At 33.6% G+C, this 17,230-nt stretch overlaps 3 protein-coding genes across 3 annotated transcripts; 1 reads left to right on the top strand and 2 right to left on the bottom strand.

The window, feature by feature from the left end:
• The first annotated feature begins 2,558 nt into the window (after positions 1 to 2,558).
• LOC119542708 (olfactory receptor 6C2-like) lies at positions 2,559 to 3,503 on the top strand. Its single transcript, XM_037847394.1, has one exon. The coding sequence runs from the start codon at positions 2,559 to 2,561 to the stop codon at positions 3,501 to 3,503; it is 945 nt and encodes a 314-aa protein (XP_037703322.1).
• Positions 3,504 to 9,689: 6,186 nt separating this feature from the next.
• Positions 9,690 to 10,623, bottom strand: LOC119541801 (olfactory receptor 6C2-like). The gene is given in 2 exon segments (XM_037846069.1): positions 9,690 to 10,311; positions 10,313 to 10,623. Coding segments are annotated over 2 exon segments (933 nt in total).
• Positions 10,624 to 15,956: 5,333 nt separating this feature from the next.
• LOC119541807 (olfactory receptor 6C70-like) lies at positions 15,957 to 16,917 on the bottom strand. The gene has a single exon (XM_037846075.1). The coding sequence runs from the start codon at positions 16,912 to 16,914 to the stop codon at positions 15,976 to 15,978; it is 939 nt and encodes a 312-aa protein (XP_037702003.1). The 5' UTR covers positions 16,915 to 16,917; the 3' UTR covers positions 15,957 to 15,975.
• Positions 16,918 to 17,230: the final 313 nt, after the last annotated feature.

Here is a 17,230-nt window from a genome sequence, read left to right as displayed (position 1 = left end):
ACAAACACTTTATGAAATTGATTGAATATAGAAAATACAATTCACCCAAGGCTGCTGTAGATGTTGACATGGATTCAAACAGAAGGGATCAGAAATGTTCATGAATGCTTTCAACATAAGTTTAAGGATTGTTCCCATTAAACAACTCCTAGAAGGAGGCTATGATTTACTGACACAAGTGTAAGTATGATAATTTCTTCTGTTTGGGTAATATTCCCTTATGAAAGATTAGAGGATATTTGTGTCTGATAAATGTATTTTTTCTGACTGTATAAAACTGAGATGTGAATGATAATATGGCTATTAATGAAATGTCAGTTTTTATTGTGCACTATTCTTAGATAGTCTGTATTGTTTGCTGTGATAATTTTTATCCAATAATAAGTAGGAGGTGTTGTGAAGGTGGTATTACTTGAGGGATATTAAGAAACAATGGGACCCTACAATAAAAACATTAAACAGACACTTTGGTTCATGTCACATCATCTCATTAGAAATCAAAATTTTAAAATCTTCATATTATACTATAAACAGTAATCAATAACTCACATCAATTCATTACTCAGTACTTGATTTTTAATGTCAGATTTCTCATATAGATACATTTTCAATGACTGCAAAAAATGTGAATTTTTAGAACTAAATACTAATAGAAGTCAACAAGTCTGTATTGGTTACATCAGAGAAGTTCTGGTGCCTGTATTTTAAGAAAAAGCAAATTCAGGGAGGAAGGTGGGCTTCAGAAATTGTCCTTTACGCATCTCCAGAAGGTCTATGTGGAAAATTTTATTTGATTTTCTGCCAGTAAATTTTTCTTTAGTATTGTATACATGTCTGTAACGGTATAAGCTATGGATGCTATTCCATTAACCATAAGAGAGGAATAAGAATTGCTTCCTATGACATTTTTCCACCCCATATACCAGAGGTTCATCAAGTTCCCAGAAGAATATATTAAAATAAAAAAGCAATGACTGAGTTTTTGCATCCCAAATGGAACTTGGCTTTGGGGAGCAAAGTTAAGTAATAAAACAGAGGGTATCAGAGGAAAGATTATTCTAGAGAGATAATCCACTGGCAATGATTAGTTCAATAAATGGACAAACCTATTAATTCAATTATTTTTTGAAAGCATGCAAAGGAAAAGAATGCAGCTGTAGAATTTTCATGTTTGAGGTATATTTGATTATATTCCCGATTTTCTGAAAAGCAACAATTTTTGAAGCTTAAGCAAATAGGATTTCAAGAAAATAGTCATGAAAGTATATTTATTGAATTAAAGGGATCTGCAAGAGAAGGATGTGAAAAGTAAACATAACAAAGACCAGCAAGAAAAAGAACTTGGGAATTAGAAATAAAAGAGATGAGAAGTAAAATGTGTGAGTGTTAACATGAAAGTTTTTTGACATAGTTTTTGGTCAAAAGTGCATATTCCCCAAAGATGTCTTCTAAAATTTTGGAGCAAAAATCTATAAACTTTATCAAAAACTGTTTCATTATAATGGTAGAAAAAATGTGTTTAAAGTTAGGTTAAGAATGAATGGTGACCAACAAAAGGAAAATCATAGTACATCAGATCAATAAAAGAGCTTAACTTACAATTACTAGTTATTATGAGAAGGTACTTTTTCCTAAGTTCTATGCAAACTAACTAGCTCAATCTTTACCATAGTATATGAAGGATACTATTATTATTTCCATATTAGAGATGGATGGTATAAGGAAATCATGGTGAAAGCAAGCAGAGCTTGGGGAATAGTTTAGTATTGTAAACCTGTTTTTCTGCACTTAGTGACATTAATACCAGTTTGTTGGAGTGTGTTTCAATGTTATTTAACAGACTGAAAATACAAAAAAAATTGTGATTATCCATACAGCCTGTATATACTTCATTCAATGTACCTTACATTCTATCAAATTTCTCATTAAAACTCTATGTTCTGCATAACATTGGTACTGGCATAACTTTCAACAGAATTAAAGGATGAAGAGATGGGAGGGAGTAGAAAGTTGCTAAAGGGAAAAAAGCAAATTTTAAAACCTGTAATAACGTTAAAACACAAAAGCAAAGGTATGAAGAAATTGTACAGTGAGGCCCAAACTATTTGTCATATATTTGTACTTTCTTACTAATCAAACTACAAGAAAAGACATTAAAGTGTTGAAGAAGTTCAAGATTTGGCTTTAAGATTCAGTTGCAGTTAGCAGTACAAGATAACTATATGCATAAATCCAATCTGATATGCAGATATACAAAATATAAACTGGGGATAAAAGTGGTAGATGGGAGAATTCCTAAAATGTTGGAGTATGATATGGATAAAGTAATCTGATTTGTTAAAAAATATTCCATGATATTTCCAAAACACACAACTATGGAAACTATGCTTCTGGTGTAAAGACACTGCTTATAACTAAAATTTTTAAAACTTGCATATGAGATGGTTGGCTTAGTTTGTTGAGCCATTAATTATTGCCAAGTGATGTTAACACCTCTGTCCTCATATCAAATACCTCTGAATTATAAATGCAGATTCAGTAGAAGTCAGGATTCCTTGATGACTAACCACACAATAACAACATTTATCCTGCTGGGACTGACTGATAACCCACAGCTGAAGGTTCTGATTTTCATCTTTCTATTTCTCACCTACACATTGAGTGTAACTGGGAACCTGACAATCATCTTCCTCACCTTCATGGACTCAAACCTTAAAACTGCCATGTACATTTTCCTACAAAATTTCTCCTTCTTAGAAATCTTATTTATATCTGCTTGTATGCCCAGATACTTGTACAACATATCAACAGGTGACAAGACAATTACATATGACAATTGTGTCATTCAAATTTTTTTTACAGACCTCTTTGGTGTTACAGAATTTTTTCTCCTTGCCACCATGTCCTATGATCGATATGTAGCCATCTGCAAACCCCTACATTATGTGACCATCGTGAACAACAGGGTCTGTAGAAGACTTGTCCTTTGTTCCTGGACAGCTGGCTTGTTGATTATACTCCCACCACTTGGCATGTTTCTAAATCTGGAATTCTGTGACTCTAATGTCATTGACCATTTTGCTTGTGATGTAAACCCTCTCCTAAAGATCTCATGCTCGGATACATGGCTCACAGAGCAGATGGTCATAATCTGTGCTGTATTGACCTTTATCATGACTCTTGTATGTGTACTTCTCTCCTACATGCACATTGTCAAGACCATTCTAGGATTCTCTTCTGCCCAGCAAAGGAAAAAGGCATTTTCTACCTGCTCTTCCCACATGATTGTGGTCTTCATCACCTATGGCAGCTGTATTTTCATCTATGTCAAACCTTCAGCAAAGGAGTCAGTGGCTGTTAACAAGGGTGTGACAGTGTTAACTACTTCCATTGCTCCCATGCTGAACCCTTTCATTTACACCCTGAGGAACAAGCAAGTAAGACAAGCCTTCAATGACTCAATAAAAAAAATCGTATTTTTCTCAAATAGTGGGATCTGTTGATTTTGAGGAATCAAATTTTCAGAAAAATCATTAGTCCCTAAGATATACCTTTAACTTTTATTCCTTTCCTTCCTAGCAAGGAAGCTTTATGAGGATTACCTTTCTCAGTAAGATAATATAATACATTTTCAGGGAACAAAAATGACTTCATGTCTAGTTAAGCATGAAAAAAACTCAAAATAAAACAATAAAAAAAATCAGTGAGTTCATGTTAATAAATTTTATGAATTGAGCAATTTTGTATATTGCCTAATCCAATTCCAGGTTTTGAGAACCATTTGGAATCCTAGCACTTTTTCATGTCTGCTTATTTTCTACTTTTACAAAACAACAAGGAAGAAGAATTTTCTTTGAACAATGGATTTAATATTTAAAATGAGATTTCAATCATGAAGCAATAATATTGTTAATGGGGCTCCTCTTGCCATTGTAATGTGATTATAGCAGCTGCCACTTAGAAAATCACTAGACACCTAGAATTTCTCATATGTGTTAAACAATTTTTTTAGTGTTTTATCTAATCTTTACAAATAACTAAATTGAAGTTCAGGGGAATTAAAAAATGCTAGCAAGAGATAAAATCAGGGTGCAATTCCACTTTTATCAGACTCCATAGCCCAAGTTTTTACAGCATCTGATGCTCCATGACACACATTTTAGCATCCATAAAATGTGTGATTATTTAATTGCCAGTTATAATTAAACGTTATAGTTTAATTCATGGAAACAGAAAAATTATGTCATTTCTAAGAGAAAAATTTAGTATAACATTTCAATATAAGCCTTCATATGTACAGAAACTAGAAATATGTTTCTTTTATTAGAAAATACTTGGTATTTAATACTATATTCACAGAAACAAAACTTGTACTTTAACATGGAGCAAAGAAGAGCATAAAAGTTTGTTCAAAAAAGCAATGTCAAAAGCATAGGTACCCACTCCTGAGAAGCTAGCTATAAGTACAAATATCTATGAAAATCAGTATACAGATTGAGCACATGAATATCAATCATAATTATACATTTTCCTGGAAAGGCCCAAAGAAGCCAGGACAACAGGACTTAAAAAGCCACTGTCTGTTCTCAATTTGTTTTAATACATGCAAGGATCCATAGAAATCACTGGGCTATCCATGGCCACTGACCTTCCTTTAGTCAGGTCTTAGATATATGTACTCTGCCCTAATGGATCCTCAAGGATGATTTTTTCAAAAGGCCCCTTTCATCTATATTGTCTAGGTTCTGAGATCAATGGCTCATCCTGGCTTTTGATTTTCACAAACTTGAGGGTTTTATTTTAATGATTTTTTCCAAGTTCTCACACATTATTCACTGACATCATTTTTGCCCATATTTCCAAACTGACAAAAATGCTTTGTTGATATTTGTAATGGTTACCCATACCAAAATAATAATCTCTCATTATTTCAGCAGTATTATTTAGAAATTAAATTAGTAAATGAATATATTTACATTGATCACTCTGGGCTAACTGAAACCTTCCTGAGTGAACGGTGGATAAAAAAAGAGGCCTAACTATTAACACACCATGAGCAAAGGAAATTCAGCCATCCCAAAAGAGAAGATAATAAAGGCCCCTTTCCAAGTGTAATCTTGATGTGAGGTCTCTGATGTGCCCTATCCCCATCCCTCCCATTAAATCTTGCTGTGGAGCCCAGCAGCCCATTAAATCTTGCTGTGGAGACACTGATCAAATCCTGTCTAGAGTTCTAAAAATTCATGTTTTTGGAAACATCTACCATAATTTATCATTACCTTGGAAAAACACACTTTTTTAAGTAATTGTAAGAAATATGTGGGTCAATGGAGGTGTGACATTAAGTCTCCCTATTGAAAAATTTAAAGTCATTAGACAAAATTACCAGAGTTAGAGCATTAATTGTTCCAAACTGTGAGTTGTTCAGACCAGCTCAACTAGGACTGAGCTAGAATATACTCTGTTAACAGTTTCTGTTTCTCTGTCATTATTTAAAACTCTTCCTCATTTTTGATGGCAACCTGCACAATGTTTTCCATATGTTTCTCTATCTGTTATTCTATTATTTTGATTGTCCTATCATCTAGTTTGCTGATTCTGTCTGTTCAAATACGCTGTTCTATGCCTCTAGTATATTTTTAATCTCTTCAATTGTACCTTTCATTCCTGTTGGTAATGTTGTTTCTTTTCATACATTCCATTCTTCTTTATGCTTTCTAGTGTCTTCTTAACATACCTTATCTTTTTAGCCATATTTTTCTTCATCTTCTTGAGTTGATTTAGGAGGATTTATTTTTAATCTCTTTGATTAGTTTTCCCAAATTCTGTCTCCTCCAAAATTTTAATTAGTTTGTGTGACTGGGCCATAACTTCCTGTTTCTTAATATGGCTTGTAATTTTTTGTTGATGTCTGATAATCTTGATGAGTTTACTCTGGAGTTTCTCAATCTTGCCTGGGGTTTTACTGTTGATTGGCTTTGTGTTAAAGCTCTTCTTTGACACTTAGTTCAATTTATTCCAGATGTTTAAAATTGCATGTGTTTAACTGAGGAGATGTTTTCAGCTATTTTTCATCTGAATCTTGCCTTGGGTATATGGTGAAATTTTTAAAGATGGTACTATTTGTGCACTTGTTTCAACCTCATGAAGAAGCTTGCTTTCCTCTGTTCCTTTTCTGGGATACTTCATCTGATCTTTTTCTTCTTGTTTTGCCTCTGCAGTTTCTTTTTCACTTTCCTTTCATTGCATCTACCTGCTTTTGCCTAGAGGGCAAATTCTGGGGGCAGGGTCACTCTGCGAGCACATTCCCAGGAAATATTTTCAGCCTGAACTGGCCAGGGACCCACAAAGGGGTTCCAGATCAGTTCCAAAGTGCTCATGGAAGAGCAGATTCAGGCTCTATTCCCCACAGTAACAAGCATCTTGCCTGTGGGGTCAATGGTTGAGCAGTAGAAAATTACCAATGAGGTGGCAATGGACAAAGAGAACCCATGACAGAAGTGCACTGCTGGACGGGCAGCTCATGAAACTGAAAGGCACAGCAACCATTTCCAGGACCTTCAGAGGATTACTTACTTGGATTTAACCTCTATTCCAACAGGTCTGATTTCATGGTTAGTTGGGTAAATCACAGAATTAAGCTTTTCTCAAAAATAAATAAGCAAAAAGGAAGACTTGTACTTCAGGAGAACATTCATGGTGAAAGTTACCATGGCAGAGAGCTAAAGAGGTGAAGACAAAGTTAAGGATGGTAATGACTAGACCAGTTTATAGTAAAAGTATTTTGCCTTGAGGTCTCTGCCTCAGCTTTGAGGACATCCCAGTAGACAGTTGGTAAACTACCCCTACTTCCTTGGCTGCATGTTAATTAGTTTCATCTCTTTCTCCAGGAACTTCCTAAACAGGGACTCAGAGCATTGTTGAGAGCAGAGCTGGATTGTGAGAATCCAGATAGATGGCAAAAACTCCCAGAACCACTTCTCTAGGTTAAAATGAGCCATTGGACATGGCTCAACTCAGAGGAATTTCTTACTAGACAATAGCACAGATAAAAACAGAATAGGTCTGGCCAGCCCTTCCACAGGACTGAAAACCCCCTTCCACTGCTGGGATTGGCTTGTTTGCTGGCCCACTATTTAGTCTTAGATGTTGGGGCCTCAGCTCATTTCAGTTGAAAAGACACACTTCAGACTGTGTGACAGTGGCAGAAGAAATAGTTGGTGCGGTGTTGGCTTCCTTCTGACAACCCACAGTTTGTCATCCTAAAGCAGTAGGTCTGTGCAGGGACCTGTTGAGGCCAGGTGAGATTCATTTGTTCAGTGAGAAAATCATTTGGACATTTAACAAAGGGTAAAATTATGTAGCCCTTTTCTTGGGCAAATATATCATAACTGAAGATGCATAATAAGAATTTGAATTTGCTGGATATTGAGAGGTTGCATCAGTCTTTGAAAGTAAAATATTAGGATAAATAACATGTGAAATCTTGTTAATATACATTCTTTGGAAGGTTAAATAGTTACAGACAGTTAGACATGAAAATACTGCTAAAATCTGATTTCTCATGTTCATTCTTTTCCTTATTTGGGGAATAAAATGCACATAGACATCAATATTCCAAAATAGTACTTATTTTGTTACAAAGTTACATATTTTGAATGCTACTGCTAATTTTATCCCCCCAAATCACACCAATTTCTCTGGCTATTTCAACTCTAGCCCCTTTTAACCAACTGTATTTACATCAGTCTTAACTTCATTATATGAGCATGGACTGAACTTTGCTTACAGGCAACATGGAAATTGATGGCAGGGGGTATTCTTTGACTTTTGAGTATTGGGAATTTGACTTACTGATTTATGTCAAGGCATGTGTAGAGCCTATGCTAATGTTGTCATATTTTAACATAAAGTGTGATAGATGCTTTTTTGAACGTTAGGACTTAATCTTGTTAATAACAGTTTCCAGCTTGGGAAGTTTTATAAATCTTTGAAGAGTTTAGTTTGACATGGATAGAGAGAAATAAAGTGAAATCTGATTGAAAACATCCAAAATAAAGGTATCTACAGGGTTTTTTCCCACTGGAGGCTCACAGAAAGAACTGGTTCTGTATCAAAAAATGCTAAACTACCTTTTAGATTAGCTGTATCATTTTACATCTCCAACTGGAATGTGTGAATGATACTGTTTCTCCCCATCTTTGCCAGACACAAGTGTCATTACTGTATTTTATTTTATCCAATATAATAGATATGCAGTTAATGTGTTGTGGTGAAATTTGTATTTCCATACTGACTAATCATGTTTGACATTTTTTCATGTGCTTTTTGTTAGCTGCTTATCATCCTGGTGAAATGTTTGTTCATATCATTGGTCCATTTTCTAATGCAATTGCTTGCTTTTTTTTTTTTTATGTTTTGTTGTTTTCAGGGTTCTTTACATATGTGTTCTTTACATTTTCTATGCACATATTTTGTTTTGCCTGTGATTTGCAATATTTTTCCTGAAGTCTGTATATTGTGTTTTTGTTCTCTTGGTGTTTAAGACTCTTGATTACTGTAGATAAATTTCTGAAGTCTTGAGTTTGAATTGGAAGCATCACTAAGAATTCGTACTTTAACTTCATAAAAATCAAATTTCTTAGTTTGACCCATGGAAGTGGCCTGCAAACAATGGCTCAAGCAAGAGCACCAAGTTCATATGAGCATCCATTTTGTTGTTTACAAATATTATTTCCAACTACAAGAAACCAGGTTACATGGAGAGATGCATCTTCTAGCCCCTTGTAACCAACTGCACTTACATCAGTCTTAACTTCATTATTTAAGCATGGACTGAACTTTGCTTATGGGCAATTGATGTGAATGAGTTTTTTGTTCAATATTTAATTGAGTGTGTAATAATTTGACAGTTCTGACTTTATTCTATTGTCATTACAAGTACTGTCACCACATCGATCTTGTGATTTTACCCTTAGTCCGTGGGATCTAAAATGCGACCCCTGCTTCTTATACACCAATCTATGCTCCCTTCAGCATCCACAAGTCATATTATATATTATTGAACAAATTTTGTTTGCATCTTTATTTCTGCATAAAATTTGCCTATATACTTTGCAATACTTAACTACAGATTGCAAAGAATATTTATAAATTTTTAACAATCATTTATATGTACTTGTAATATTATTTATAATATCTTAATCATACATTTCTCAATACTGAAAATGCTACCATTCACTTTCTAAACTATGGTTTGTAATTTTATTTTATGCCATTTTTCATCCTAATAGACATTTTATAAAAACTTACACTTATTACATGTATTTGAATAACATTGTTATGCACATTAGAGTATAGTTACAAAGGATTTTACCCTATATTTTCCTGATTAGAGGAATGAATTTATTAAACCTTAAAATTTAATACTATGAAGTTAATTTCATTGCAAAGAATGATTTTTTAAAAAACATTTGAATGTTCTATCAATGAGATCGAAATCTTATCAGCTATTCCTATGAAAAGTGAAGATACAAGAACGGCTTGAGCAATGTACAATAAAAGAAACTGTAAAGCTGCGTTGAATAATTAATGCAACTGAAATATAGGTAATTTTTAAAACAAACAAGGTTAAAAGGTCTGGAGTATATATCTTTATTTTAGATATGTTTCTTTATATGCCATTCATTTTATTTAGCTAAGAAAAATGTTATTCTTTTGATTGAGTCCATGAAGGCTTTCTTAACTTGATTATTTCTCAAGGTATAAATGAAAGGGTTCAATGTAGGCGAAACAGAAGAAATGAGCAGTGAAACCATTTTGTTAATGGTCACTTCTTCCTTTGCGGTAGGATTCATATAGATGAAAATGCACGTGCCATAGGTGATGGAAACCACAATCATGTGGGAAGAACAGGTCAAAATGGCCTTCTTCCTTTGCTGGACAGATGGGAAACTAAAAATTGTCCTGATGATGTAGGCATAGGACAGAACTACACAACTTAGAGTCATATTCAGGGTCAGTACAGTACAGATAATAATTGTCTGTTCTATGGACCATGTGTCAGAGCATGTGATTTTCACTACGGCAAAGGCATCACAGGCAAAATGATCAATGATGTTGGAGTCACAGAATTCCAGTTTTAGAAACAGACTAACTGGTGGGATTATGACACACAAACCAGCTGACCAACAACAGATGATGAGACTCCTGCAGACTCTTTTCCTTATGACAGTCACGTAATGCAGGGGTCTGCAGATGGCCGCATAGCGGTCATAGGACATGGCAGCAAGGAGAAAAAATTCTGTAACTGAAAAGGTCAGTAAAAAACAATTGGATGACACATTCATTGTAGGTAATGACCTTGTCACCTGTAGCTATGTTATATAAGTATCTAGGAACACATGCAGATGTGAAGGAGATCTCTAAGATGGAGAAATTTTGTAAGAAAAAGTACATAGTTGTTTTAAGATGGGAATGTAACAAGGTGAGTGTGATGATGGTCAGGTTCCCAGTCACACTCAACATGTAGGTGAGAAAAAGAAATATAAAGATTAGAACCTGGAGCTGAGGGTCATCTGTCAGTCCCAGAAGGATGAAAGTTGTTATTGTATTGTTTCTCATCACTGATTGCTGACTTTTGTCCAATCTGTATGATATATTCAGAGATATTTTCTTTAGATTATTATACCTATTCTAAGCCTAAACTACATTTCTGTACTACATTTTAAAAATTTATGTTTTACTTCTATTACCTGTTAGTTTTACCATTAGGCTAAATAGATTGCCGAGGAGGTATGTTTTTCTGGGTGGCAATGATGCCCTTTGGCTTTTAAGAATTCTTCTCTTTTCAAAAATTAAATCACAGTATATCATAATACATTTCATGTATTTTCCTGAAACATATCTTTTTAACAGTGGTAATAAATAACAGGTAAATTCTACTCAATATACATTACATATAGGAAAAATTGAGGTATTTGTTCCATAGCAAGATCTTTGTTTTCTCACTGAGTTTTAGGACAAGAGTGTTTAAAGCTCTTCCTCCCTAATCCCTGCTGCTGACCCTCACCTCCCCATGAATAATCCACATTTTCTCAGAAGATACACATTATTTTTTTATGAATATATGCATTATCTTGCTTCTGACAGAAGTGATGACTGCCTTCTTCTTCATCTTTGAATTTCACATAAAACAACTTTTTCTTCATCAGTATCATTTTTGACTAACACTAACATATTTAATGCAGAACCTTTTGCTTCTGAGTTGGTGGTAAGCTGCTCCTCCGATATCTCTCAGGCATCAAGCATTAGTTATTCAAGTAGGGACTCAAATATTTCAATATACAATCATTATCCATCTCAAGGCTTGAGATTTTCTATCAAAATATAGAAAAACTTTCCCCTTGTATCCAGTCTATTTATTTTATGAGCCATTTTGCTTTCTTGTTTACCTACTGCATTCCTTTCTTACTGAGTTGTGGGATGACTCAGCTGTATGTATTTCTGTATTTCATGGTGTTAAAATATAGGGATAAGCACTGACTGAGGTACAAGATTTAAGTGAAGTTAGAAACCTCCAATGGAATTTGATATCTCAGTCAACAACTACCAAATATTTATAACATATTATTTTGCTGCCACCTACTTCCTTCCATGTTTTTCCTAATATCTCAGGTAATGCATGCATCACTGTTAGACTTTACTTAGACCTTCAATCTCAAAGCACTATTCAATCCTCAAAATATATTTTCCCAAGATATTAAAACATTTTATAATGAAAGTTAATAGACAGACTGGCAATAAATTATAACATACTGATTTCTGTTTATTCTATCTTTCAAATGAATGCTTGAAATGAACACAGAGTTCTTCAAAGCGATGCCACTTTAGTCAATATGCTTTTCTTTTTGAGGGAGGTTGTGGGGTTGTGGAGTGCTAGGTGGGAAGGGGTGAGACGGTGTAGGGGCATGATTATAGGTTTCTATACATACAAACACACTATTATTTTTAATTTGGGGGGTGAATGTGTACAAAAGTTGCCAAGGCTATTTCTTAGATTAAGTTAGTTGTGGGTTTTTTAGTGCATCTTTCATATAAAATCATTCCAGACAATTATATCTCTCCACACAAGATAAATTAAAAAATGACATCTCAAAAACATATTTTGGATACACGACAAAACATATAACTTAACAGTTAAATCCATTTTCTTCTCAGGAAGAAAACATGACCACATTCTACAAAATGAATTATATAATCAAAGAGAAAATCATCATCATACTTACTCTTCTGTTGGTAAATCAGAGCATCTGTTGGTTGTTTAAACATAGCAATAGTAAGACTGTAATTTTGACAGTGACATTTTTGATGAATATGTTTATGTATTCACCATTACTGGCATGTGTGAGATTGCCTAGAGCTCCCTGCGATTGCGATTTTCACTGGGTTTACATACTACCTCTTAGCGGGCTTAGTGCTGTTATACATCCCCCAATATATTTGTACTCTCTCCATCACTTAAAAGTAAATAAATTACTTCAAGGGCTGCAATGTCAAGAACTCAATCCACTTGTAGAAGGGATGATATTCTAAGTAATCAGGAAAGAGAGATGCTTTTACAATAGTGAGCATGACTTTAAATTGCTGAATATGCAAGTAAGTGAAAAAATGTTATCCTTTGTGACCTACATTCAATTGTCATTAATGAATTTTATGAGTAATGAAATTTGGCAAAAAAAAAAAAAAAAAAAACCAACAACAAGTAAACAGGCTTCAGTGGGGCCATGTCCTTGGAGACAGAGAGGATACATCAGCATCAGACACAGGTCAGGAGGACATTATATTACTTAAATAACATGGATCTATTTTTAAATGTTTCATTCCTTCTAAGGCATTTGGTAGACAAAATCCTTGACTATATAAATACAATCATTTATTATATGATATAGATTTTTATTATATTTGGACAGTTTTAATCAGACAAGCAACAGGAAAATTTTATGTAATTACGTAAAAATACTACTTACATTGAAGGATTTATCCTCCCATATTTTTCATTCTCTAAGTATATCCACTATATTTGCTACCAATCTTAATATAGATACATAAAATATAATTTTATATCTTGAACAATATCTTAATTAACCCACAGTATAAAATTCCTTTCTAATTTATCACTATTACTCAAGTTAGCTGTTTGGAGATTTTGGCATTTATTTTAAAAATGCCTGAATTAAGTTTAGAAATTTCTTCATTGTGCAGAGTTATTCATTATTCTATCAAAAGCACCTTCATAATAATATTTGTCTATATGTGAGCAAATAAATGCTAAAAGGGAAATTTTCAGATCAAAATCTTATTTTTAGAATATACAATGTTATAAAATTGCTTTAAGTTTAGTCTATTTTAAAAATTGGTCATTACTGTATATTAGTCTTTTTTTTAGGTCTAGTCACACTTTCTTCTTATAAATATGTTAGTAGTGCATTCTAAGCTTATAATACAAGTGTCTGATGAGTTTCAGCTTGTGGTTTATAGTCTGATGCATTGAAATCTATTCCTTTTTTTTTGCTTTTTAGTTTCTAACAGCTTTATGAGATGTAATTGACCTACAACAATATGCTAAACATATATAAAGTGCACAACATGATAACTTTTGACATGGGAATATTCTCTAGAGTATATTACAACAATCAGATAATGAACACATACAACATACACAACCATTTCCCTGTGCCCTTTATAATCACTCCCTCTTGCCTATCCCCCAATTTGCTGGTTCAGGGTTAACCACTGATATGTTTTCTGAACTATATATTAGTTTGCATTTTGTAGAATTTTATACACATGGAGTCATATTGTATGATCTAATTTTTGTCTTGCTTAATTTGCTCAGACCACTGTTTTTGTAATACATCTATGTTATGTATATTTGTAGATCATTCCATTTCATTTCTGAGAAAAAATCCAATATGTAATATACCACAATCGATTTGCTTCTATACCTGGTGGTAGGTATTTTGTCATTTCAATTTTGTAGACAATTATAACACTCATGCCACAGTCTCTGAAATGGCATGTGCTTTCATTTCTACCAGATAAGTACCTAGGAGTGGAATGGCTGGGTTTTGAGGTATTTGTCCATATGCTTAAAAAACTGCCAACCTTTTTGCAATGTGGTTTTCTGATTTTACATTCCACTGGCAATGTAGGAGTGTTTTAGTTTGTCTACTGTCTTGGTATGATTAGTCTTTGTAATTTTAGACATACCAGTAGGTGTGCTGTGGTTAAATATTGTGAATTTAATTTGCTATTTACCTAATAGCTAAAAGAGGTTGAACATCTCTTGGTGTGCTTATTTGTTATATACCTTCCTTGGTGAAGTGTCTGTTTAAACCTTTTGTCTATTTTAAGTTTGGTTGTTTTTTTTCTTATTAATGAGTTTTAATAGTTCTTTATACAGTCTTGAGGCAATCTTTACTCAGGAATGTGGTTCACACAAATATTTTTACCAGTTTGTAACTTGTCTTCTCATTCTGTGAGCCCTGAGACTAATAGCAGATAGTCTCAATTTTGATGAATTGCATTTCATCACTTGTTTTTGCAAACAGCTTTATTGAGATTTATTCACATACCATGCAATCCATCCAAAGTGTACAATTAGTGTAATACAGTGTTTCGCATCTTCACCAAAATCAGTTTTAGGACATTTTCCTTACTTTTTCCCCATATTCCTTAGCAGTCACTTCTCAGTCCCTCTATCCTTTCCTAGCCCTATCTAACCAGCAATCTAATTCTGTCTCTATGAAATTATTTATATTTACATTTTATACAAATGGAATCATATCATATGTAGTACTTTGTGTCTGGTTCTTTCACTTATCATAATTTTTTTTTTTAATTAGAAAAGTTGTAGGATTGATTGCATAAATGTCATGTAAAAATACAATACTCCCATATACCCCTGTATTTTGGACACTTTGACTTGGTATGGTACCTTTGTTAAAATTGATGAAAGAATATTAAAATATCACTCCACTGACCTTTTGAGGAGCTAATCTTTATCACTATTATCATCAGGAATGACACCAAAAGTTCAACTAATTGAAACAGAATGATCAAATATAAGCTAACATCATATGGCAAAATAATTATTGCATTAAAATAGGGAATGTTTTATATAGAAGAGAAAATAGCTTTATTCAATCAAGGAAATTCTGTGGACAAAATAGAATACACTTTTGGCTTTGAAGTAAAACAAGAAAATAATCTCTTACATTACAATTTAATTCACTACTGTCATAACTGGATTTATCTGTTTCATAAATTCAAAATTTTAGAATTTTAATTAAAATATAATTCCAGTATGTGTCATACAAAATTATTCTTATTTATTCTTACTTATTCATCACATACACAAAGATCAAAATTTACTTTGCTCTTGCTGAATGACAAAGCATTCTACAGAATAATTACAAATTAAACCTTACTCTGATTTAATTGTAATTTGTATAATCTGTTCACACATAAATATGACACTTTTGAAACATATTTATTCCCAAGAGCATAAGGCTATATCTATTATTGTTGACATGTTTTCCTTGACTAAATAATTGACTTTAGGATTTCTTTTAAATATTCAGTTTCTTCTTAAAAACCTGATTCTACCTACAAACACTCCATTTATTGCCAAGTTCTGAAAAAGCATCCAAAATGCAAGCTCAGAGACAGCCTCACTGAAAACATTGGTTTCAACCAATATGATCTATGAAAAATATCTCATTAAAAACTCTGAATTTCCAAAGGGAATACAGGAACAGTTTTCATGCCAGAAATGATAGCATGAAGGGTGACTCAAGATGGGCTGAAATTCCCAATATAATCTGGAAATATGAACAGTTAGACAAAATAAACCAAGATAAAATAAACAGCAATATTTTCATTTACTTTTCCTTCATAGTTTTTTAAATTTTCTCATTTGTTTGAGGCAAATAAAACTTTCTGGGCCATATCCTTGAAGGCTTGTTTCACCTGCTGGTTCCTTAGAGTGTAAATGAAGGGGTTCAATAAGGGGGCAACTGAGGTATTGAGCACAGCTACACCTTTGCTTAAAGTCACTCTATCATTTGCTGATGGTTTTATGTGCATGAAGATGCAACTACCATAAGAGATGGAAACAACAATCATGTGTGATGAGCAGGTGGAAAAGGCTTTGGTCCTTTGCTGAGCAGAAGAGAATTTGAGAATTGTCTTGATGATGTAGCCATAGGAAAGAATCACTAACATCAATGTGACCATCAGTGTCACTACAGCCAAGAAAAAAGACATCAGTTCTAGGAAATGTGTATCCGAGCAAGAGATCTGTAGGATGGGAGAAGAATCACAAATAAAATGATCAATGACATTGGAAGCACAGAATTCCAACTTGAGTCCCATAATCACTGGGGGAAAAATAATCAGGAATCCGGTTATCCAAGAGCTGATAACAAGTTGGTAACAAACTCTATTGCTCATGATGGTGGTATAATGAAGGCGTTTACAGATGGCCACATAGCGGTCATAGGACATGGCAGCCAGAAGGTAAAACTCAGTCACCCCCAAGAAGATGAAGAAAAATAACTGAGTCATACAACCCATATAGGATATAGTTCTGTCCTTTGTCACAAGACTTACCAGGAATCTTGGAATACAGACAGTTGTGAATGAGATTTCTAAAAAGGAGAAATGCCGTAGGAAAAAATACATTGGTGTCTTAAGGTGGGAATCCAGCAGAGTAAGAAAGATGATGGTTAAGTTTCCTGTCACACTCAATATGTAGGTAAAAAATAGAAACAGGAAAATTACAACCTGTAACCCAGGATCATCTGTCAGACCCAAAAGAGTGAATTCAGTCTGCACTGAATGGTTCTTCATTTATCTCTTATAGGTTTTATCAAAGCTAAACAAAAAGGTTGAAAAATAAGATTGACAGGATTAGCTATTAGAGTCAATAAGAAAGGGCAAATAAAAGGGAAGAGAAGTTAACATTTATTGATCACCAATAATGTGCTAAATAGTATGCCTGAAGATTTATATTAATTATCTTATCAAAAGCTCCAACAACCCGCTTTGGGTAGAGTGTTACTATCCCCACTCTTTTAGAGAACAAAATGGAGGCTCAGATTAAATAGCTTGTCTGGGATACATTTCTAAATCCTAGCTTTCTAGCAAAAATCTAGTGAACCTTTAA

The sequence above is a fragment of the Choloepus didactylus genome, chromosome 8, assembly GCF_015220235.1.
Source record: "Choloepus didactylus isolate mChoDid1 chromosome 8, mChoDid1.pri, whole genome shotgun sequence".
NCBI lineage: Eukaryota > Metazoa > Chordata > Mammalia > Pilosa > Megalonychidae > Choloepus > Choloepus didactylus.
This window is presented reverse-complemented; position numbering and strand designations above follow the sequence as displayed.